This window comes from Scyliorhinus torazame, chromosome 7 (genome assembly GCF_047496885.1).
Source record: "Scyliorhinus torazame isolate Kashiwa2021f chromosome 7, sScyTor2.1, whole genome shotgun sequence".
Lineage (NCBI taxonomy): Eukaryota > Metazoa > Chordata > Chondrichthyes > Carcharhiniformes > Scyliorhinidae > Scyliorhinus > Scyliorhinus torazame.
In genome coordinates, this window is record NC_092713.1 from 60,887,658 (window position 1) to 60,910,262 (window position 22,605).

Sequence of the window (22,605 nt, forward strand, 5' to 3'; positions counted from 1 at the left end):
AAAACGGTCAATCTGTTTCTCTCTCCACAGCTGCTGCCAGACTTGTTGAGTTTTTCCAGCATTTCATGCGTTTATTACAAGAAGTCCATTAATATTTTAATAAAGTTTAAACATTTTTAAAAGATTAAAAGTAACATTTGGAAACAAAATGAGAGGTTAGTAGCCTCAAATACCTTGAAAACCAAGTATGGAAGAGTTAATTTAATCAATGAAAAACATGACGGAAGTAGTGTGTCAGGTAGAGTGATGCAAGTAAGACCAATATTATAAACTTGACAAAAATGTTAAAGGAAGTGCTAACACAACAGTAAGTGCACAAGATAAATAAAGCATTCCAACCAGCAATGCTCTAAACACATGATTACATATCCATCAGGGAATTCCAGCACCAACTTCAAATAATGGCGAGATACCACAAACAAGTTTTAAAAAATCCTTTATTCAATGTTGATATTTTTTTGACTACAATAAATGTTTGCAATTTCTTTTGAACACTGTTACTAGTAACTGGATACTGCGTATAAAGGCAGCCTTTCATTCTTCACGATGAAAAATAGTAATAAAAATAAGGTCATGCGAGTGGTCTCCACTCAATGATAGTTTCACTGCCCTGTACCAAAGATAACAAAACCCTACAAAGAAAGCATAATCATACAAATATTAAAAGCACTGTGATCCTTTTCATGACTAAAATGTGCCTCATTAATGAATTTCTGGATCAGTTAGGGTAGAACGTCTACAGGAAATGGCTTAGCAGTTTTTGATTGATATGATGGACACAGCATTTGTTACTTCCTAACCACTGCCACATAATTTATCAATAGTGCTCACGGCCCCTGATTTCCTGGAGTTTTGGTGGTCTTTTCTGAATAAAATGTAGGAACATAGCTGCTATGTGGTGAAAGATCCGTTTAACCACATTTTGTCCACTTCCTAGCCTTTCAAACCAGTTCACGGTTTCTTCAATTTCTTTACTGAAGAACAGCTTGATGCAGATTCTCTTCGCTTCCTCTGTAAAATCAAAAATCAGGATGTAAGATAGCATGCTTCAAACCATTTGCATGGTTAGCGACGTCTCCAGGTTAACTCTTGAAATTTAGAAACTCGTGATCATAAAAACAGCAGCAAGTAAAACAATGTATAGCAACTATGTTGCTGTACAAATGACTATTTTCTTCAAAAGTTGAAGATCTTTCAACACTGACATGTTGAACAACAAAGGTGGCTGGTGTGGATCAAACAATGGAGGTGAGAATGCGGCTGTGGACTTTAATGATAATTAAAGGAGATCTCAATTCAAGTGCCGATTCATCTGGGATACAAGACAGTTATCATGAATTTGTTTGCATTTCATCTAGCGTATTACATCTGCTGATACATTAAACAGTCAAAAAAATCACTCACCGCACTGCTGCATTTAATATTTTTCCCTAGAAAGATTTTATTTCATGACCGTTGCCTATTTGGAAATGCTAGTGACTGGACCATATACTGCATGATTTCACTATGAGAGAAATAAGATGAACCCTCACTCGACATGGAGTTTTGCTGGCAATTTTGCCATACAGCACAGCTTTCCATCTTTTGATGCTTTCAAAGAAACTTACTTGCCCAGGCTAAAGGAAACAGAGGGAGAAAATAGATTGGGAGCGAAAACTAATAAGAACTATAGAAATAGATAAGAGTTTCAACCTAGTACGAAAAGGAAAAGAGGAGCTGAAGTAAATGTTGGTCCCTTAGTGGTTGAGAATAATGGAAACAAAGGAATTGCAGAGACATTTCGCAAATATTTTGTACCTGCCGTCACAATAGGACAGAGTTAAAGCATCCTATTAATAGCAGAAAAATCAGGGGGTGGATCAAAAGGGAGGGAGGAATTTAAAACATTTTTCACTGGGGAAAAAGTACTTGGCAAACTAATGGGACTAAAGGTTAATGAATCCTGTGGACCTGATGTTCATTGTCTTAAAAGAAGTGACTGCAGATTCAAGAAAAGAGTAAGACAAAAAGCAGAAAATTATAGGTCTGTTACCCTCATGAGAGTTCAGAAAAAACTTCTTAAGACTCGAGGAGGCTTGACATGTTAGACACGGAGTATGTATCCACTCAATCTAGAGTTAGGGGGCACTGTTTCAGAATAGGATGGAGAGGAGAATGAATTAATTTTCTCAGGGTTGGGAATTTTTGGAATTCTCTACCCCAAAGAGCTATGGGACTGAGTCATTGAATATATGGAGATAGATTTTTGAATAGGGTAGTCAAAGGTTATGAGGAACTGGCACTAAAGTAGAGTTGAGGCCAAAATCGATCAGCCACAATTTTATTGAATGGTGAAGTCTTGAAGGACTGTATGGCCTATTCCTGCTCCTATTTCATATGTTCTTACAACCCAATATTCAATGTCAGACAAGCAGTGTGCCAAGTCAGATGAAATGCAGGGGTTGGGAGAGGTGATGGTGAGGTAGATCGGAGTTCACCAGTGTACATGCGGAGTCGAATAGTCTCCGATTATGCTGTTTGTGGGATTTGGAAGCAGCAATGCGAGACTGAAAAAGAAGCCATTGCAGGAGGTTCTCTGGCTATGACAGCTTAAACAGGAATATAAACAGGCAGGGCGGCATGTTGGCGCAGTGGTTAGCACTGCTTCCTACGTCGCTGAGGACCTGGGTTCGATTCCAGTCCTGAGTCACTGTGTGTGGAGGTTGCACATTCTCCCTGAGTCTGCGTGGGTTTCACCCCCACAACCCAAAGATGTGCAGGTTAGGTGGATTGGCCACATTAAATTGCCCCTTAATTGGAAAAAAAAATAATTGGATACTCTAAATTTATTTTTAAAAAAGGAATATAAACTGGCAAGGCCAGTCCCACTCAGTTGGATAGCAGAAAAGGGGATTTTATGATCAACTGTGTCAAAGAGTGCAGACAGGTTAAAAAGGATGAGGAAATATAGTTTACCATGGACAGTCACATAGGATATCACTTGTAACTTGTGGAAGCGGCAGAGGTCTGACAGTAAAATTCAACATGAGGTTACAGGAGAGATGGGCATGAATATGGGAGGCACTAACACCTTCAAGGACATTAATAAGGGAAGAGAATTTGGAAATGGGGCTGCAGTTGGAGATAGAGCTGCAGCTTAAAAGGGCAGAGTCAATGTTTTTTTATGAGATTTTTTTATCTTCATGCATCTCTCAAAGATCTCACAAGTCTGACAGATACCCTCTAACCGACAATCAGATAATAGGGAGCTTAAACTTGCAGAGTTCTCATTTCCCTGGTCAAACAGTGGTGCAGTTGGGATGGAACAACTTGGGTGATTTCTGCTTGCACCACTCTCAATGTAGATAACATGTTAAGCACTGCCTGCATGAGCTACCATCTCCTCTCTCCCTTCCATCAAGAAACCCAATTGTGAATGTACAGAGATTGATCCAAACACATGTCCCTTAGCAGATACTTCCTTCTGGGTCACCCCAATCAAAGTCAACCTTCTAGGCATTGGGAAAGAGGATTAAAGTCCTACAAATGGCATTTCAAAAGCTGCAAAAGCATCTTCAGTTCTCAAACTTAAGGAATTACTAAGTTACCATGATTAGGTTAATTCTTGTATTTTCAAAGAACTAGCAATATTACATTTTGTGGGGGGAGGGGAGGGGGGGGGGAAAAGAGAGAAAGGAGGTAATGTTATAAACAATTTTAAAAGCACTCTAAAATGGTTGTACAGTGAATTGGTTTGACCTTCAGTCTTATTCTAATCTAATACCATCCTCATTGTTTAATCAGCCAGTAAAGGTCAGAACTGTATTTAACATTCTAACTATTTTGTACACCATAGAAAATGCCCTACAGGAAACCACTATTCCCAAATTTTCAAAAGTGACATTCTGTCTGATTTTATGCTGATTGATAAAAAGTGTATAATCAGGGTCCATTAATATTCTTTAAATATATCAAAAGACTTAACTATGAAACTTTATATTTGAATCTGGTATAATGTCCACTCCCAACCATTCTCACTGCACATGTGGCTTAACTAAAGGTGGATGTGTCCAAAACCATGAAAGATAACAAGGCAATTTTGAGAAATCATATATGACTACTTTGCATTGGTTGCAAACTAATTGGAGTACATCTTCTCCATGCACTTAGCAAATATTACCAAAAAGAAAAGTATAATCTTTATTATTATTATTGTCACAAGTAGGCTTACATTAACACTGCAACGAAGTTACTGTGAAAATCCCCGAGTCGCCACACTCGGCGCCTGTTCGGGTACACGGGAGGGAGAATTCAGAATGTCCAAAGTACACATTAAAATTAAATGTCCTGCTGCACACACCAAGTCTTATCCAATACTGGTTCTCTTGGATGAACCACATAAGATTGAAAGCACAGATGGAGCTAAGTTGAATTTGACCTTTTGAAAATAGTTAGCAAAAGTGACAGACAAGGAGCAGAAGTTACTCCATTCTGTGGTGAAGAACAGTTGGCAATAGCAGAAGTTGTTACAGCTGGTGAAAGGAATGCAAGCTTTCTGAAAAGATCTGGTCTTTTGAGCTTTTAAAATTTATATTTCCCTCAAAAAATGCCTGCATTTTCTGTAATCTCTGTGTGCTTTTAACACCCGCATGTTGTCTGCCAACACCATTGTTAAGTGTACAATTACGTAGCAACTCAGACTTAATTTTTGGCTTTCACTCAAACTTCTCAAGATCTTGAAGCTCGTCTCTATAACAAATTACAAACATAAACTTGTTAACACTCCACAGAACAGCTCATTGAAGCAGGACAGCATACTGAATCAATGCTAGGTTTTGAACCTTTTCTATGGCAGCACGTCAACTTAGAAAATTGACAAAAGCTAGCTAAATGCTTCAAAGAAAGCAGAAAACTCAAAAACAGAAATGAATTTGTTCTTTAAGTCACATGGAGACAAAGTGCATTGGGGACACAGTTGTGCAGTTACATTCATCAATCGCTTTTATTGTAAGGGGTAAAATCTGAGGTAGACAACAGTGTAGTTTTAAGAGCGGTGGAACAGAAAATGACTGAAGGCGATTAAGTAATGAAGGCACAAATTGATTTAATGAAAGGATCTTTGGGCATAATCCTTATAAAATTTAGATCGTCATTTTATGTGGTACATTTTCCAGCGTTATGAAGCATACTTTAATTCCACCTTTCAAGAAAAAAAATAAGATTAATCTCTGGAAGGGCGAAGGATATTATAAATATGAAAAAAGCATTTGGAAGACAGTCAAATACAACTTGAAAGGGTCCAAGTTCTCTTCATCAGAAGATAATGTCCTGAGCTGCATTTTGGGAATTACAGTCCACCCGAGTGACAATGGTGCATTCTAGGAGTTGTCATCCAATACCTAGTTGAATTCATTCATTCAGGCAGGCCAAAGATACATAACACATGCTCAAAGAATACATGAGAGCTCAAGTTCAGGTGACAGGGCAAGATATGAGGCTATGTAGAGGAATATTCTTGGAGGTGCTTCTCACACACAGTGGTTACCTTTATGTACAAGTTGCTTCACGCCATCCAGAATTAGTTTTAAAATATATAATTATTATTTGTAAGATGTGTGGAGTTGTCTTTGTAGACAAAAATAAGCATTTCATGGAATGGAAATAGTGTTTTCCTGATTCCTATTCAGTTAATAGAACATTGCCCATTAAACCAACGGTGACGTTTTTGCTCAATCACAAAAGTACAACATAAATCTTGTGATGCCCTGCGCACTACCTTATGACAGCAGATAATTTTTGTTCATCAAATAGTGGAGCAACCAGAAAATTAGAATATTGTTAAATTTAACTAATCAGCACAAACACAACTTTAACTATAATGTCAGTTCAATGAAAACTAAACACTATTTCCACACCCTGAAATTTCCACTTGAATGTGCCTGTTATTTGCCACAACACAATTCACCCAAAATCAGCATTACCAGAGCAAAAGGTTGTAAAATTGAGTTTCTCAAATTTTCTGCATGAGTTTTGAAAATGTCGCACCAGCAGCCGACTCCATAAACTGGCCATGTCCCCAGGGCGAATTAATCGCCATTGGGAGTTCCTGCTAATTGCGCTTATTTGCAGGCCTTTGAAAATGTTCCAAAAATTAAGCTGGATCTTTTGGGAACGAGGGTATTAATAGGTATTTTCTGAATGAGTTTTTTTCTAATTTACTATGGAACAAGCTCAATCTAACTGGAAAATAGTTGTTTATTTAAAAAAAAAAAATTTCAGCCATTTAAAATAATTTTATTCACAGGTGATGGACACTTATTTTCAGTGTTAAACTAATTTTAAGCTGCTCCCACTCTAAAATCAAAAATTAAAATGAAAAAGCATTATGTTTCATAATGCTGTTCGAGTGTGTTGGTCTGTGACAGACTTTGCATTTGGTGATTGGAAATAGAATGGAGCAGAAACTTGGGAGGGGGGGGAAAACACTTCTCAAAATGAGCACAATTATGATTGTATTCCTCATCAGAAGTGCCAGTTAAGAACTCTATCCCTGAAAGAGCATCCAACAGAGGGCAGCAGTGAGAAATGACGGAGGAGGATTCTGGGAGAAATCAGCTCGCTCACCACAACTGAGAAGAGAATTGCAGAGAACCCAGTGTCAAAGAACGGTATTGTTTCCCTTTTCATCAAATAAAAAAGTGAGAGAGAGGCTGTTCGATCATTGTTTGTGGTTTAGAAACAGCAGAGCTGGACTTCCGATGAGGGGGATGTTCTGAGCGGACATGCAGGGAAGGTGGCTTTCCTCTGGGAACTCAGAAAAACAGCAGTTTGAATGCGAAAATAGCCCATCTGACCTGTTGAACCATCCCCACCCTCTCGTAAGATATACACAACTACCGAGAAATGATCGGCAATAACTCCAGGTCCCGAAGGGGTGACAGAGTCAGTCAAAGCCTGAAGAGGAGGAACGCGTCAATGGCGACCACGAGGAGCAAGTGGGAGCCGGCCACACCAGAGCGAGCTAGGCCACCGGGATCCAAGCCGGACTATCCACCGATAAGCAAGTGGATGGACCTCCTGACTCAGGAGCTCCAGAAACAGAGATGCCATCAAGCTGGAAATGATGGCAACAGTGAAAGAGGCGGTTCTGAACGCCCTGGCTCCATTCAATGTGGCATTGAAGAAAACAGAGCCCCAAATGGGAGAACAGGAGGTAACAATCAGGGACCTAGAAAAAGCGGTGGCCAACCAGAATGATCAAAATGCCTCCCTGGAAACAAAAGTGGCAAGGTTGGTGGTGCCGCAAGGGACATTGAAGGGGAAGATCGAGGTCCAGGCAGAAACCCCACAGATGCTATGTAACCGGGTCGGAAGGGAGAGCTTCCCAAACCCCTAGAGATGGACATAGCCCACAGGTCACTCCGTCAACAACTCCGGGGCAGTGGGAAAGCCAGAGCAGGGAAGCACGGGTAAAGGGGAGGTCATGGCACAGTTCCTGACAGGATAGAAACCCCCCCATCAGGATAGTCACCTGGAACATCAAGTGACTAACTGTGTACAGGACCCCAAATCGGGGAAACTAACGAATATGGCAAAGCAGCTGAACACCTTCAAAGGAGCAGAAGGGGGCAGTGGACCGATGAGGAATTTTCCTTCTTCTCCCAGGTCCACGTGGTGTACTCGAGGATTGACTTCTTTGTAGTGGGAAAATTCGGTGCTTTCAGAGGTAGTGGGAGTGGAATACTCTGCAATTGAAATCTCCCACCATGCTCCACACTGTAGATGTGAGGATGGAGTTGGGCCGGGCTCAACGTCCATCATGGAGGCTGCACACGACCCTCTTTGCCGATGAGGCTTTTTACGATTGAATATCACAGGCAATAGACGTGTACGTTACTAATGACCAGAATGGAGATGGAGGGACTGCCGTTTAAACCGGCCCTGACCAATTTCCGCTACCTGGGGATCCAAATAGCCCGTGACTGGACCCGGATCCATAAATGGAACCTGACAATTCTGGTGGAGGAAGCGAAAAAAAACCTAGAGAGGTGGTAATCAGTTTCCCACTCAGGGATGATACAGACGATCAAGATGAACTTGCTGCCCTGGTTCCTCTGCCTATTCAGATCCCTCCTGATTTATATCCCTCAGGCCTTTTTCAATGCAGTCGACAGGTTAATCATGCCGTTTGTGTTGGGGAGTGCCCGAGGATCCAAAAGAATGTCCTGCAAAAGAGGAGAAATGTGGGAGGCCTGGCCCTTCCAAACCTACAATTTTACATCTGGACAGCCACTGCAGAAAGAGTACGGGGTTGGGTCAAGAACAGACAGCAGAGTGGGTGAGGATGGAGGAGTTCCTGCAAAGGGACATCCCTTCAAGCTCAAGTCACAACCTACTTCCATCCTCTCCAGCCAAATACACGAGGAGCCCAGAGGTAGTAGCCAATCTCTGAACATGGTACCAAATGAGGTGACACTTCGGCCTAACTGAAATGTCCACCATGTTCCCCATCTGCAACAACCACAGGCTGACTTCCACAATAATGGACTCCACCTTCAAAAGGTGGAGACAGGGTGAGGGGACACTGATAGTTAGGGACATGGACACGGAAGATAGAGTAGCAACTCTGGGGGAACTCATGGAGAGGTTCAAGTTACCAAGAGAGAACGACCCGGGATACATTCAAGTCAAAAACTTGCTCTGCAAAGAAACAACGATGTAACCTCAGATACCAGGACACTCACTCTAAAACTGCTGAATGTGGACGACCAAGGGGAGGGGACATGTATGGATGACGGCTGGATTAAGCACCCTCCTCCCTGGATGAGATAAGGAACTAGGCATAGAGATAGGGTAAGGACTCAGGATCAAAGCACTGCACAGGGCGAACTTCACCTCCACTTGCACAGGACTGACCCTAATGCAGCTAAAGGTGGTGCAGAGCACAACTAACCAGAACTAGAATGAGTGCGTTCTTCCCGGGGGTGGAAGACAAATGCGAACGGTGCCAGGGAGGCTCGGCTAACCACACCCACATGTTTTGGGCTTGCCCTATGCCTGTCAGGCTTTGGACGTCCTTCTTTGAGGCCATGTCCAGGTTGTGGGAGTGAGGGTGGAGCCATGCCCAAATATAATGGTCTTCGGGGTATTAGTTCAGCTAGAGCACTTCATGGGGAGGGGGGGGGGGGGGGGGGGGGGGGGGCTGATACCCTAGCCTTTGCCCACTTGAGAATTCTGCTTGGCTGGTGATCAGCAGCACCATCCAGGTGCAGACTGTCTGTCCAACCTGGAAAAATTTCTCAAGCTGGTGAAAATAAAATTCACCATCCGTGGATTGGAAAAAGGCTCTCATAGGATTTGGAAGCAGTTCTACAAGTTCCATAATTGTTTCAAGATCTATTTGTAACCAGCAACCAGTAGAACAAGGCGGGAGGGAGGGAGGGGAGACACGGGCGAGCAATGGGGCTAGAGAGGAAAAAGGAAAAGCCAGGAGGGGGTGAAGGCAAACGAAAAGGAACGCGAGGTACGAGCAGGAGGGACAAAGCTGTAAGGGAGCAGTCCGATGGCAAGCTCAGGCCTAAACCAAAATGTATATAAATGTCTGTAAATGTGTGTCTTGGCCATACTGGGAATGTAAAACACGTATGCCAGTTAAAGGGGAGGGGTCACAGACACAATTGTTGTTATGAAGATGCTCGCTTGTAAATGTAATTATTGGTTTTTGCACGATTTTATGATAATTTAGAACTTGTTGGATGCAAAATATGAAAACGCAATAAAAATAATTCCCCCAAAAACGATACCCCTACATACCAGGGTCACCAAGTATGTGTACTAACAAATATGTGCAGGTCATATATACACAACCAAGATTTTCACTGGGGGTGGCGAATTTGATGGAGGTGGAAACCAGGAAGTCTCTTTGATAATTGATTCGCAATTAATGTTCAACTTTTACTCCTTGCATTTAAAAACCATAATTCAACATTCCACAGCAATTTGTTATCCAGACTTTAAGAATCATCTTTCTAAGTTTTTTTTGTGTGGCGCATAACCACTCCAAGGAAGCAATGTGCAAATAAATGCTTTGCAAACTCTATCACAACTGCCTCATCATGGATATCAGGCACTCAATTCTTGTTCATGAATAGTAGTGATCTTTCTCTTGAAGTTTCTTTTTTAAAAAAAAAAAAATCATATTTCTAGCATCTACAACTTAAACTGAGCTCCTGTTATTCGCACTTTTTGACACCTGATGAGAACATTCTACAAGTTCCATAATTCAGGCTGCAATGAATATCTTTCTAAAGGTTTTCTTTATGGTGTAGGAACATAGGAACAGGAGTGAGCCATTTAATCAAGTCTGATCTGCTACTCAGTTAAATCATGGTTGATCTGTATTTAACTTCCATTTCCCTATCTTTATTCCACATTCCTCAATACCTTTCTCTAGTAAAAAAAATCTATTGATGCCAATCTTGAAAATTTCAACGGACTTAGAATCCACTGTTTTGGAGGAGAGAATTTCACATTTCCTCAAACCACTTGTGTGAAAATCTGCTGCCTGATATTCATGAACAGCCTACCTAATTTTAATATATTTTGAGTTCCATCACCGGGGAAACAGTTTCTCTTTATCGATTGAACCTTTTAAAAATTATTTTAAATACCTCAAATATGTCACCCATAATCTAAATTCAAGGGAAGTTGTTTCCCTTGGTTTGGGAGTCAGGAACCGGGGGGCATTATTTCAAAATAAGGGGGATGCCACTTAGAACCGAGATGAGGGCTGTGGAAACTCATTGTGTATGTTTAAGGTAAACATTGACAGATTTATGTGAACGTGTCTGCGTGCAAGTCCTCCGGGTACTCCGGTTTTCTCCCACAAGTCCAGAAAGACGTGCTCGTTAGGTTAATTGGACATTCTGAATTCTCCCTCAGCGTGCCCGAACAGGTGTCATTGTGTGGCGACTAGTGGATTTTCGCAGAAACCTCTTTGCAGTGTTAATGTAAGTCAACTTGTGACAATAATAAAGATTATTATTACATAAAGGGGTATGGGGATAGTGGGTGTAAAAGGCATTGAAGTACCCGATCATCCATAATCGTATTGAATGGCGGAGCAGGCTTGATGGGATGAACGGGCTACGCCTGTTCTTATATTCACATTGCAACAAACTGGTATTACTAAATTTGTCATTTGTAACACAATCACCTCACGGCTTTTCACGAGTCTTATCTGCAGTAGTAGTGATTATTCTGAAGTAACTTATTGGTTTTTTAACAGGGCATGATAACTCTGGTCTAATCACAGGACAGAGTCTTCCTTTGTCTAACACCTGGTTAGTAAATATTTATCAGACATTGCTGAAAATTGAACAATATGCTGTGCAGCAGATATTTGTGAAGAATGGCAACTCATGACTGAAAAGACAGATTGCCAATAATAATAACCATTAACATTAAAAACTGTGTTCAAATATTTATAATTACACGTAGACATTTGTAGGAACAGAATGTATAACAATTTTTACATGTAGTTTTATAAAGATCTTACCTAAAGATCGACCTAATAATGCACACGAGTGAGAAAGTCTGATTTAATACAATTAATACAATAAAACTATTTGTAATTTCTGCGGTAAACATTATTATTTGATTTGCCACATCAAATCAAACATTTGCTGGATATTTCCAATCAGTGCTTACCGAGTTTGGTGTGAGAGGTGCAGCTCCAACAACATCAATGAATTGATCTTTTCCTTCCCCCTTAATTTCTTCAGAACTGGTTCCCACAGTTCCCATTTGTCCATCAATGCCAAAACCATCTGATGCCAAGCTGTTTGTCCCCGCCTTTGCCAAAGCCTCGTATCGATGCCTCAGCATCTGAAGCTCATATTCACAATTGGCATAAGCCTGCTTCAGTTCATACAACAACACCAGATCACTGCGGAGTTCGTTAAACATGTGTACAATTTCTTCAGTGGGCATTGGGTTTAGATCTGCAAATTATTAACCAAATTATGTAAATATTTTCATAAACTTAAAACAGAAATCATCCACCTAAATATAATTGAAGACATCAGTAAAAAGATTGTTGTACAATTGGAAAGAGGAGAGTTTGATGCACTGGAACAGACTTACAATACTCTTACATTAAATCTACATCTTAATACAGATCCACTGTCAGCAGCATTATCCTTCAGAACTGCAGCCATACCAAACTGTGGAAACCGTCTGTAACTCCAGTATCATTTATCCTCAGCTGACTTATTGAGCGTAATATAGCACCCTTGATCCATCAGCTTCCTCCCAACATAAACATCACATCACTATTAAAAGAATCCTCATAAAATGGTGGTACATTAAAATGATCATTCCCGAGTAACAGTGGTGTAGCAATCACCACAACGATGTTAAGCAATTTTATTCTTGTATTACTGCAGTGATTCAGTGGTCTATCTGGGCTTTCCTTAGATGGAAAATAAATCACTGCAGTTTCACTAAATTGTCCAAAACTATTAATACACTTTAGAGTATTTCAAAGCAAAACAGAATTACACAAAATATCCATGGCTTGTTAGAAAGGTCTGAAGACAGGCAAGATAAGTCAAGCTGTCAGAACTTCTGGCCTCCAATTAAATTGCTTACTGAATAAACTTATAGAATGTACAGTGCAGAAGGAGGCCATTGGAAAGAGCACCCTACTTAAACCCACACCTGCACCTCATCCCCGTAACCCAGTAACCCCACCTAACCTTTTTGACTGGCCAATCCACCTAACCTGCACATCTTTGGACTGTGGGAGGAAACCGAAGCACCCGGAGGAAACCGAAGCAGACGCGGGGAGAAAGTGCAAACTCCAGTCACCCGTGGCTATAATTGAACCCGGGACCTTGGAGCTGTGAGGCAGCAGTGCTAGCCACTGTGCTGCCCAAAAGAAAACGTCCTTCGAGCCGGAATCGAACCAGCGACCTAAGGATTTCCGGAGTTTGGCTTCTAAAGTCCTCCGCTCTACCAGTTGATCTATCGAAGGCACTAACTTGTCAGCACCAACTTTCTATCATTCTGAACTAGCAACTCTTGGCAATATGAATTTTATAGATCATTTCCTACAACACAACCAATGGAATGCTGTATTTTAATGGTCAGTATGTCCATATCATCCCAGTATTGAAGGCCTCTTAAAAAAGTTTCTACATTTTTTTCCTCCATCACATACTTTTCTCAAATCAAATCATAGTCTACAATAAAAAAAATGTATGTAGCTTGGCAACAAATTGGCCTGCCCTGCTGACTAAATGCAGAGGTCATAGCTTGAAGCATTTTAATCAAGTATAGAAGCCATTAATTGGTGAAGACTCTCAAAGAGGCGTTGTCGAATTTTTAATATATTCTAGGAATTGAAGATTTATCTATAGAACACATCAAAAGATGCAACAGTGTTGCTAGGCCATATGAATAATTATTTTGTACATTGTAATTGCATAACAAATAATGGATATTTGGCCACATGATCCTGTACTCTTTCAAATGGTCCACAGTCACTTAAAATATAATGCCACAGAATTTGCTTTTGCTCAAAAGGTTTTTGGAACATTTTTGAATGTTTAATATAAGATACAGGGCAAATGTGAACACATAATCCAGAGGGATACTTCAAAGCAATATTGAAGCGACTGTTAAATTGAAGATATGTTTTGAATGGACTTAAAATATCCCAAAGCACTACTCAAAAGAAGACCAGGAAGTTCTCTCAATGATGCATTCAGTCAGTTGATGTGGGGTGCTTTCGGCATGCAATTGACTACTGTGTTTGCCAATATGACATCTGCACGATGAAAGCAATACATTGGTTATGAAATGTTTTGGTATGTCTTAAGGATGTCAACAATGCTATATGATGCAAGCCAACTTCCGGTGATGGGGATGTGCTGAGTAGTCGCACATCAGGTGGCTCTCCTCCCAAGAACCCAAAATTAGGCTCTTTTACCCAAAATAGCCAGCCTAAACTGGGAAAAAAGTATCCCCTCATCATTTCTAACAACAGCACAAGAGAAGATGGCAAGCAACAGTAACTCCAGGGGCCGTAAAGAGGCAAAAAGCAAAAGAAACCAGGAGAACAAGCAGTCGAGATGGCAGACACACGAGGCGACAAAGTGCTGGCCACAGCAGAATGAGGAAAACCAGTAAACTGCACACGGGGTTTCCCCTTACCGGAGGGCAGATGGAGGAAATTCCTCTCCAGGGAACTAAGGGAGCACAGGGAAGAGATTAAGACCAATATTCAAGCTGCAGTCAAGGTGGCGGTTGCGGAGGCCCTGGCAACCATGCAGGTGGCCCTGGACAAGGCAGAGATACGACTGAAGGTTCAGGGGAACATAATCAAAGAGCTAGAAAAAGCCTCAACAGATCAGAGCGACTGGATTGCCGCCCGGAGAGGGAAGTAGCAATGTTGGTCGTGACTCAGGAAAGTTTGAAGGGGAAAATAGAGGACTAAAAGAACTGGTCACGGTGCCAGATCTTAAGGATAGTGGGGCTGCTTGAAGGGATCAAAGGCAGGGATCCCAAGGTCTATGTGGCCCAGATGCTGGGAAGCCTGGTGGGAAGGGACAGCTTCCCCAGCCTGCTAGAAATAGACAGAACCCACCGGTCGCTCGGGTCGAAACCCAAGGCCAGAGAGCAGCCGAGGGTGATAATCACCAAGATGCACCGGTACCAGGACCAGGAAAGAATCCTGCACTGGGCCAGGGAAACAAGGACCTGCAAGTGGGAAAAGCATCAGATCAGGATATATCAGGACATTGGGGCAAAGTTCAACGGGTAAGGAAGGGCTGGGTGGGATAGACCTACGGAGGTAGCTATACTGTTAAATAAGAGGACAATATTTATTGCAACGAGAACAGTTATGGACCCAAGGGCAGCACATCATGGTCAGGGGTGTCCTGCACAGGCATCAGTAGTCCTGGGCATCGTGCACCCGCCCAACTGGGACGACATGGCAGAAATTCCCGACATAGACACACACCGACTTATCATGGGAGGGGGCTTTAACGGGGTCGAGGACCCACGGACAGACTGGTCAAACCCCAAAACTGGGGGGAATTCTAATATGGCAAAAGAACTTGGCATATTCTTGGAGCAGATGGGGGCGGTTCACCCACCCAGAGGAGAAGGAGTTCTCCTTCTTCTCCCAGGTACGCAACGTATACACAGGGATTGACTTCTTTGTAGTGCTTCCAGGGATATTAAGGGCGAATACTCCATGATTGTAATCTCCGACCATGCTCCACAATACCTGGACGTGAGGTTGGAGATGGGCCATGCCCAATGTCTGCCATGGAGGTTGGACAGGGCCCTCCTGGCCGACAAGGCTTTCTGCGAGAAAATGTCACAGGCCATAGACAAGTATATAACTAACAACTGGAACGGGTAGGTCTCATTCTCCACGTTCTGGGAGGCCCTGAAGGCGGTGATCAAGGGTGAAATTATAGCTTACAAAGCACAAAGAGACAGGAAAGAGGGAATGGCTAGGTAACAGCTAGTCGACTCCATACTGGAGGTAAATTGGAAATATTCAAGGCTCCGACCATAGAGCTCCTGGCAAAGAGGAAGAAGCTACAAATGGACTTCGACCTGCTCTCCACGAGGAAATCAGTGCACCAACTCCACCAGGCATGGGGGACCCTGTACAAACACAGAGACTAGGCCAGCTGCCTGCTGGCTCACCAGCTGAGAAAGCAGACAGCCATGAGGGAAATAGCACAGATTAGAGATGGCAGGGGCAAACTAATAGCGCAGCTGGAAAATGTCAACGACGCATTAAAGGGCTTCTACCAGAGGCTGTATACCACCAAGCCCCCCAAAGGGGACTTGAGGATAAAGCAGTTTCTCGATGGACTGGACATGCCAGCTGTGGGGGAGGATAGGAAACAGGGGCTGAAACAACATTAGAACTGGGTGAAATCATGGAGAGCATCAACTCCATGCAGGCGGGGAAGGCGCCAGGACCAGACGGATTCCTGGCGGACCTACAAAATATTCACGACGGCACTGGCCCCACACCTGCAAGATATGTTCACTGTCTCGCTGGCAAGGGGCACCCTACAGCCTACGCTAGCACAAGCCTCAATCTCGCTGATACCCAAAAAGGACAAAGACCCAACAGAATGCGGATCTACAGACCCATTTTGCTGCAATGTAGACGTTAAAATACTGGCCAAAATCCTAGCTAGGCGACTGGAGAACTGCGTACCAGAGGTGGTGGCAGAAGACCAGACGAGGGACTTTCGGTTGCAGCTATGCCTAGGTAGGTCGCACGTTCGGCAGCTCCCGCCAGGAACGGACTTTTGGGCTCTTCAGAGGGGCCCCAACGGAAATTGTTCGACGGCTTCCAGTGTGGGAAGGTGACAGCAAGGTTCCCCCGACATTATATGGATTGGACCAGGAGTGGAGCAGTTAAAGAAATGATCCTGGTGCAGCGAAAAGTGCGAGGGAGGAAAAGCAAGATGGCGGCGGGTGGAGACCAAGCAGCGTGGTCGCTGTAGCAGCAGGAGTTTCTTAAACGCTGCTTTGAGGAGCTGAGGACAGAAATGCTGGCACCACTGAAGGCTGAGATTGAGAAGCTTGTGGAGACCCAGAAGGCCCAAGGGGCAGCGATCCGGGAGGTGCGGCAAAAAGCCTCAGAGAACGAGGACGAGATCTTGGGCCTGGCGGTGAAGGTGGAGGCGCTGCACAAGAGGTGGGCGGAAAAATTCGAGGACCTGGAGAATAGGTCAAGGAGGAAGAATCTTCGGATTCTGGGTCTCCCTGAAGGAGTGGAGGGGCCCGATGCCGGGGCATATATGAGCACGATGCTCAATTCGCTGATGGGCACGGGAGCTTTCCCGAGGCCCCTGGAGCTGGATGAGGCTCATCGGGTCCTGGCAAGGAGACCCAAAGCCAACGAGCCGCCAAGGGCTGTAGTGGTGATGTTCCATCGCTTTATGGACAGAGAGCGTGTCCTGAGATGGGCCACAAAAGAGCGGAGCAGCAGGTGGGAGAACACGGAGATCCGAATTTACCAGGGATGGAGTGCGGAGGTGGCTAAGAAGAGGGCTGGTTTCAACCGGGCTAAGGCGGTGCTCCATCGGAAGGGGGTGAAGTTCGGTATGCTGCAGCCAGCGCGATTGTGGGTCACGTTCCAGGATCAGCACCACTATTTTGAAACGCCTGATGAGGCATGGAACTTTATACAGACTGAAAAATTGGACTCAAATTGAGAGTTTGGGGGGGGGGGGGTGTTTACTGCGTTTGGGAAATGTTCTTTTTGTTTGAGTGCTGGGTGGGGATGGGTGAATGGATTTGATGAGGGGGCTGTGGGAGAGTGTGGGTGCGGTGTTGGAGGGGCAGGGCCCCACGGAGGAAGAGTGGGGGTGGAGGCCCGGGGATGGGGAGTTGGGGTAAGGCAGCAAAAAGGAGCTGCGCCAGAGGGGGCGGGGACGGCTCAGGAAAGCGCGAGCTTTTTCCCGAGTTCGGGAAGGATGGGGGCGGGGCCAGGGGGGGGGGGGGGGGGGGGAGGGCGGTGCTGGAGAGGAGCGCACACTGATTGCCAAGTGGTGGGGGGATTCTCACACTGAGGGGGGGGGGCGGGGGTCGATGGAATGGCGGGATAGGCCGGGGTCAGCAGGAGTCAGCTGACTTACGGGAGTGTCATGGGGCGAGCAAAATGGCTAGATGAGGATCTAGTTGGGGGGGGGGGGGGGGGGGGGGAGGGGAAAGAGAACTGGGTTGCTGCTGCATTGGCTAAAGGGGAGCTGGAAGTAGGAGAAGTAGTCGGAGCGGGGGTCCGCCGCCTGGGGGACTGGAGGGTGCGGGAGGCGAGGGCATGTGGCTGGCCTAGAAAAGGAGATGGGCTAGTCGGCGGCGGGGCGAGTAGCCCCCGATCCGGCTGATAACTTGGAATGTGAGGGGCCTGAACGGGCCGGTCAAGAGGGACCGGGTGTTCGCGCACTTAAAGGGACTGAAGGCAGACGTGGTTATGCTCCAGGAGACACATCTGAAGGTGGCAGATCAGGTTAGGCTGAGAAAGGGATGGGTAGGGCAGACCTTTCATTCAGGGCTGAATGCGAAGAACAGAGGGGTTGCAATACTGGTGGGGAGGCGGGTGTCGTTCAAGGCACTGAATATTGTAGTGGACAATGGAGGTCGATGTGTGATGGCGAGTGGTAGGTTGCAGGGGGTGCGGGTGGTACTGGTGAACGTATATGCCCCGAATTGGGATGATGCCGGAGTTATGGAACGCATGATGGGTCGGATTCCGGATCTGGAGGTAGGAAGCTTGATAATGGGGGGGGGGGGACACTTCAACACGGTGCTGGACCCAGCACTGGACCGTTCGAGGTCCAGGACGGGTAAGAGGCTGGCTGCGGCCAAGGTGCTCAGGGGGTTTATGGACCAGATGGGGAGAGTGGACCCATGGAGGTTTGTCAGGCCGCTGGCCAGGGAATTTTCCTTCTTTTCCCACGTCCATAGAGCTTACTCCCGGATATATTTTTTCATTTTGAGTAGGGCGCTAATCCCGAAAGTGGAGGGAACGGAATATTCGGCCATAGCCATCTCGGACCACGCCCCGCATTGGGTGGAGCTGGAGTTGGGGGAGGAGAGGGACCAGCGCCCACTGTGGCGCCTTGATGTAGGACTGTTGGCGGATGAGGGGCAGCACGGTAGCATTGTGGATAGCACAATTGCTTCACAGCTCCAGGGTCCCAGGTTCGATTCCGGCTTGGGTCACTGACTGTGAGGAGTCTGCACATCCTCCCCGTGTGCGCGTGGGCTTCCTCTGGGTGGTCCGGTTTCCTCCCACAATCCAAAGATGTGCAGGTTAGGTGGATTGGCCATGCTAAATTGCCCTTAGTGTCCAAAATTGCTCTTAGTGTTGGATGGGGTTACTGGGTTATGGGGATGGGGTGGAGGTGTTGACCTTGGGTAGGGTGCTCTTTCCAAGAGCCGGTGCAGACTCGACGGGCCGAATGGCCTCCTTCTGCAATGTAAATTCTATGATAATCTATGAGGGGGTGTGCGGGCGGGTGCTGGGGTGTATTGAAAGATATTTGGAGACCAACGACAACAGGGAGGTGCAGGTGGGGGTAGTCTGGGAGGCGTTGAAGGCAGTGGTCAGGGGAGAGCTAATCTCCAGCAGGGCCCACAGGGAGAAGAGAGGGGAGGGAGAGGGAGAGGTTGGTGGGGGAGATTTTAAGGGTGGACAGGAGGTATGCAGAGGCCCCCGAGGTGGGGCTACTTAGGGAGCGACGGATCCTCCAGACGGAATTCGACCTGTTGACCACGGGGAAAGCAGAGGCACAGTGGAGGAAAGCGCAGGGGGCGATATGAGTATGGGGAGAAGGCGAGTCGGATGCTGGCACATCAGCTTCGTAAGAGGGAGGCAGCGAGGGAGATTGGTGGAGTTAAGGATAGAGGGGGGAATACGGTGCGGAGTGGGGTGAGAATAAACAAGGTATTTAGGGACTTCTATGGGGATCTGTACAGGTCTGAGCCCCCAGCGGGGGAGGAGGGGATGCGTTGATTCTTAGATCAGCTGAGGTTCCCGAGGGTGGAGGAGGAGGAGGTGGCTGGTTTGGAGGCACCGATTGGGCTGGAGGAGCTGGTTAAAGGATTGGGGAACATGCAGGTGGGGAAGGCCCCGGGGCCGGATGGGTTCCCGGTTGAATTCGACAGGAAATACGTGGACCTGCTGAGCCCGTTGCTAGTGAGGACTTTTAATAAGGCGACGGAGGGGGGGACCTTGCCCCCGACAATGTCCAGGGCGCTGATTTCTTTGATCTTGAAGCGGGACAAGGATCCATTGCAATGTGGGTCGTATAGACCGATCTTGCTCCTCAATGTTTTTTTTTGATAGAACGGGACAATCAGAGGAAGTTAAGGATACCAGCTCCCCTCCAGACTCGCCCCCCCCCCTCCACCTTCCTCCTCTTCCCCATTTCCGAATCCATGATCTGACCGGCCCCCCACCCTCTCACTCGCCCCGACCCAAGTTTCAGGATGTTACGGGAGATTTCACTCCGCTGTTGCCTGTGCTGTGCAAGAGGCCAGACTATTTGCTCCTCAATGTTGACGCTAAGTTGCTGGTGAAGGTGCTGGCTACGAGAATTGAGGACTGTGTCCCGGGGGTGATTCACGAGGACCAGACGGGATTTGTGAAGGGTAGGCAGCTAAATACAAATGTGCGGAGGCTCCTCAATGTGATTATGATGCCCTCGGTGGAGGGGGAAGCGGAGAAGGCCTTTGATCAGGTGGAGTGGGAGTATCTCTGGGAAGTGTTGCAGAGGTTTGGGTTCGGGGAGGGGTTCATCAGTTGGGTAAGCCCCAGTGGTGAGTGTGGCTACGAACCGGCGGAGGTCGGAGTACTTTCGGCTGTACCGAGGGACGAGGCAGGGGTGCCCCTTATCCCCCTTGTTGTTTGCGCTGGCAATTGAGCCACTGGCCATGGCACTGAGGGAGTCCAGGAAATGGAGGGGATTGGTTCGGGGGGGTGGGGGGAGGGGGGGGGGGGGTGGAGAAGAGGAACACCGGGTGCCGTTGTATGCTGACGACCTGTTGTTGTATGTGGCGGATCCAGTGGAGGGGATGGCGGAGGTCATGCGGATCCTTAGGGAGTTTGGGGACTTTTCGGGGTATAAACTCAACGTAGGGAAGAGTGAGCTCTTTGTGGTGCATTCAGGGGACCAGGGAAGGGGGATCTACGAGCTACCGCTGAAAAGGGCGGAAAGGAGCTTTCGGTACCTAGGGATCCAAGTAGCTAGGAGTTGGGGGGCCCTGCACAAGCTCAATTTGACGCGGTTGGTGGAACAGATGGAGGAGGGTTTTAAAAGATGGGATATGCTGCCACTCTCACTCGCAGGTAGGGTGCAGTCGGTCAAAATGACGGTCCTCCCGAGGTTTCTCTTTGTGTTCCAGTGCCTTCCCATTATGATCCCCAAGGCCTTTTTCAAATGGGTAAGCAGGAGCATCATGGGATTTGTGTGGGCGAATAAGACCCCGAGGGTGAAGAGTGTTTCTGGAGCGTAGCAGGGACAGAGGGGGGCTGGTGCTGCCTAATTTGTGTGGCTATTATTGGGCAGCTAATGCGGCGATGATCCGTAAGTGGGTAATGGAGGGAGAGGGGGCGGCGTGGAAGAGGCTAGAGTTGGCGTCCTGTGTGGGCACGAGCCCGAGAGCGCTGGTGACGGCACCGCTGCTGCTCTCGCCGACAAGGTACACCACGAGTCCGGTGGTGGCGGCGACCCTGAAGATCTGGGGGCAGTGGTGGCGACACAGGGGCGAGGTGGGAGCCTCGGTTTGGTCCCCAATTCGGGAGAATCATTGGTTCGTCCCGGGAAGGATGGATGGGGGGTTTCGGAGCTGGCATCGGGCAGGGATTAGAAGAATGGGGGACCTGTTCATCGATGGGACGTTTGCGAGCCTAGGGGCGCTGGAGGAGAAATTTGGGCTCCCCTCGGGAAACGCCTTCAGGTACATGCAAGTGAGGACGTTTGTGAAGTGGCAGGTGAGGGAATTCCTGCTGCTTCCGGCACGTGGGATTCAGGACAGGGTGATTTCGGGTGTATGGGTTGGAGAAGGCAAGGTTTCGGTGATCTACCAGGAGCTGAAGGAAGAGGAGGAGGCCTCAGTGGATGAGTTAAAGGGCAAGTGGGAGGAGGAGCTTGGGGAGGAGATAGATGAGGGTCTGTGGGCTGATGCCCTGAGTAGGGTTAATTCTTCCTCCTCTTGCGCCAGGCTCAGCCTCACAGTTCAAAGTTACTCACAGAGCGCATATGACAGGGGCGAGGTCAAGTAGGTTCTTTGGGGTGGAGGACAGATGTGGGAGGTGCTCGGGGAGCCAGGCAAATCACGTCCATATATTCTGGTCGTGCCCGGCGCTGGATGGGTTTTGGAGAGGTTTTGCGAGGACAATGTCCAAGGTGGTGAATGCCCGGGTCAAGCCGAGTTGGGGACTGGCATTATTTGGGGTATCGGACGAGCCAGGAGTGCAGGAGGCGAAAGAGGCCGGTATTCTGGCCTTTGCGTTCCTGGTAACCCGGCGGAGGATTTTGCTACTATGGAAAGATGCGAAGCTCCCTAGTGTGGAAGCTTGGATCAATAACATGGCAGGGTTCATCAAGCTGGAGAGGATAAAGTTTGCCTTGCGAGGGTCTGTGCAAGGGTTCCTCAGGCAGTGGCAACAGTTCCTAGACTATCTCGCGGAGCGTTAGGAGGAGGTCAGCAGTAGCAGCAGCCCAAGGGCGGGGGTCTTTTGGGGTGGCGTTTGGGTGAAGGTGTTTTTTTTTTCCCTATTTGTGTTTTTAAATGTTATATGGGGGGTTATTGTATATGGGGGAAATCCAATGTATAATTTCTGAGTGTTGTGTTCTTGTTTCTTTCTTTTTATTGGTGGGGGGGGGGGGGGGGGTTTGTTGAAAATTTGTTGAAAAATTTGAATAAATATATATTTTTAAAGACAAGCTTTGTTAAGGGTAGACATCTCACGTCGAACTTCAGGCACCTGCTAAATGTGATAATGACCCCATCTGGGGAGCGAACACCAGAGGAGGTGATCATCTCCATGAATGCAGAAAAGGCCTTCGACAG

The 22,605-nt window shown here is 46.4% G+C and overlaps 1 protein-coding gene across 2 annotated transcripts in view; it reads right to left on the reverse strand.

The window, feature by feature from the left end:
• Positions 1–420: 420 nt before the first annotated feature.
• dmap1 (DNA methyltransferase 1 associated protein 1) overlaps positions 421–22,605 on the reverse strand; it is a 96,476-nt gene continuing 74,291 nt past the window's right edge. For both annotated transcript variants that reach the window (XM_072510773.1, XM_072510774.1), the window contains exons 10-11: positions 11,689–11,981; positions 421–1,011 (exon numbers count right to left, since the gene is read on the reverse strand). In XM_072510773.1, the coding sequence (XP_072366874.1) occupies positions 952–1,011; positions 11,689–11,981 (353 nt within the window). In that variant the 3' untranslated portion in view covers positions 421–951. The remainder of the gene's footprint in view (positions 1,012–11,688; positions 11,982–22,605) is intronic.